The sequence below is a fragment of the Octopus bimaculoides genome, chromosome 1 (genome assembly GCF_001194135.2).
Source record: "Octopus bimaculoides isolate UCB-OBI-ISO-001 chromosome 1, ASM119413v2, whole genome shotgun sequence".
In the NCBI taxonomy this organism is placed as follows: Eukaryota; Metazoa; Mollusca; class Cephalopoda; order Octopoda; family Octopodidae; genus Octopus; species Octopus bimaculoides.
The window spans coordinates 30,326,529-30,328,712 of record NC_068981.1 but is presented as its reverse complement, the minus strand read 5'-3'; the positions used below and the strand labels follow the sequence as shown (position 1 = coordinate 30,328,712).

At 41.8% G+C, this 2,184-nt stretch overlaps 1 protein-coding gene across 1 annotated transcript in view; it reads right to left on the bottom strand.

Moving 5' to 3' along the window:
- LOC128250041 (uncharacterized) overlaps nucleotides 1-1,897 on the bottom strand; it is a 5,015-nt gene extending 3,118 nt beyond the window's left edge. Inside the window, exon 1 of the mRNA XM_052974698.1 lies at nucleotides 1,719-1,897. Coding sequence (XP_052830658.1) covers nucleotides 1,719-1,800 — 82 coding nt within the window. The 5' untranslated portion in view covers nucleotides 1,801-1,897. The remainder of the gene's footprint in view (nucleotides 1-1,718) is intronic.
- Nucleotides 1,898-2,184: the final 287 nt, after the last annotated feature.

Genomic DNA, 2,184 nt, shown 5'->3' with positions numbered 1-2,184 from the left:
GTCCAACTTATGCCAGCATGGACAACGGTCTTTAGATGATGATGATGATGATGATGACGATGATGATGATGATGATGATGATGACGATGACGATGACGGTGGTGGTGGTGGCGGCGGCGGCGGCGGCGGCGGTGGTGGAGGAGGTGGTTGTGGTGGTTATGATGATGATGATGGTGATGGTGATGATGATGATGATGATGATGATGATAATTCCTTTTTACTTTTGCTGGGTGTTGTCTTTTTTTGTTTACACCTCCCTATCTCGTCCAGATATATGTCGAATGGATTAAGACTACATTCACTTGCTAAAAGAAAAACAAAGTTTGGAAAGCCAAAATATGATGTTTGTTTTGCGTAATAATCAATAATACAGTTTGAAAATTGCACCTCAGAGCTTCAGTAGTTTCTAAATTAATCTGTGTGAAATCTCAGTCAACGGATCAAATGAATCAGATATCAGAACACAATAGAAGCATCCCAAAGCAGGATCCAGGGCCGTCCTAACAGCATTATAGGTCAACAAGCAAATCAACGCACTGCGCCCTTTAGTATCAATTTTTTGACAAGCCATAGCATGCATTTTTTTAAGGAGTGGCTGTGTGGTAAGTAGCTTGCTTACCAACCACATGGTTCCAGGTTCAGTCCCATTGCGTGGCATCTTGGGCAAGTGTCTTCTACTATAGCCTCGGGCCGACCAAAGCCTTGTGAGTGGATTTGGTAGACGGAAACTGAAAGAAGCCCGTCGTAAATATGTATGCGTGTGTGTGTGTGTGTCTGTGTTTGTCCCCCCCAACATCGCTTGACAACCGATGCTGGTGTGTTTACGTCCCCGTAACTTAGCGGTTCGGCAAAAGTTTTCCGACAGAATAAGTACTAGGCTTACAAAGAATAAGTCCTGGGGTTGATTTGCTCGACTAAAAGACGGTGCTCCAGCATGGCCGCAGTCAAATGACTGAAACAAGTAAAAGAGTAAAAGAGAGCATATATTTTGTAGAGCTTTGTGAAGTGAAGAGGAGCAGTATTTATTACCTTTTTGCAGGAACTCCCACAATGTTGAGGGAAAAAGAGGTTAAACCATGGCTAATGCGTTGCTGCAATGTGAAGCAGTACGCGAAAATATAATGTTGGCAAACCTCAGATTTGAGAAACAATCTGGATTTTTACCAGGGAATAGTCTCTTCTAAAGATACCTAAGGATTAGGTGGTGGTGATAAACTTGGAGAAGCGAAAGAAGTCTACCAACCAAAACCAGGCAAAAATTCGCTCCAGCTGGTGTCTACTGTTTCTTTTTCCGTCTGCCTACTTTCACTCTCAAGACTTAAATCTGTTGCAGGTAAACTGCAGCACACGAGGTTTTCTGAATGGCACACTTTACGAATAATTAATATAATTAATTACCTTGAGTTTTTTTTTGTTTTTTTTTTTTAGTAATGCCTGATGATGATCCATGTCTCATGCAGCTCGTATCCAGAAAATGGTTGCCCATCTTTAACTTAAATTGAACGGAGGCAATAGGAGAAGGCATCTGTCTGACGTGATTGAAATCTAGAAGCATACTCAGAATCTCGTTATTCTGACGCGAACATCTTAACAAAATGGCCACGCCAACGCCCACAGATTCAAAGCATCAACAACAGCACTCACACACACACACATATGTACGCGCGCGCACACACACATACACATACATCTTAAGATAAATAAATCTCAGTACTTACTTTTTCCAGAAAGAACTGTGTGTATACAGAATACAATACACCCGAACCAGCAACAGTTCCTCCTGTGATCTAACACGGTCATGGTGGAAATTTCCAGAAAAAGTTCTGTTACTCGACTGTCTTTTCCTTCTTCCTTTCTTTCTTTACGATTTTGTTGTTGTTGTTACATTTGTTAAGTGATCGTTTATTCTGCCAACAAGGGTTGCTATCTTCAGATTTGTTGTAATGCTGCTTTTGTCGTAGTTGTTGCTGTTGTTGTGATTGGTGCTTGTGCTGTTGGTGGTGGTGGTGGTGGTGGTGGTCGTGGTCGTCGTGGCGGCGGCGGTTATTTTGGTTTTTAGTTATTATTAGTTTTATGATTGTCAACGAATTTCAAAGTAGTGAAACGTTAGTTCAGGTATTTAAAATCTCTCTCTCTCTCTCTCTCTCTCTCTCTCTCTCTCTCTCTCTCTCTCTCTCTCTCTCT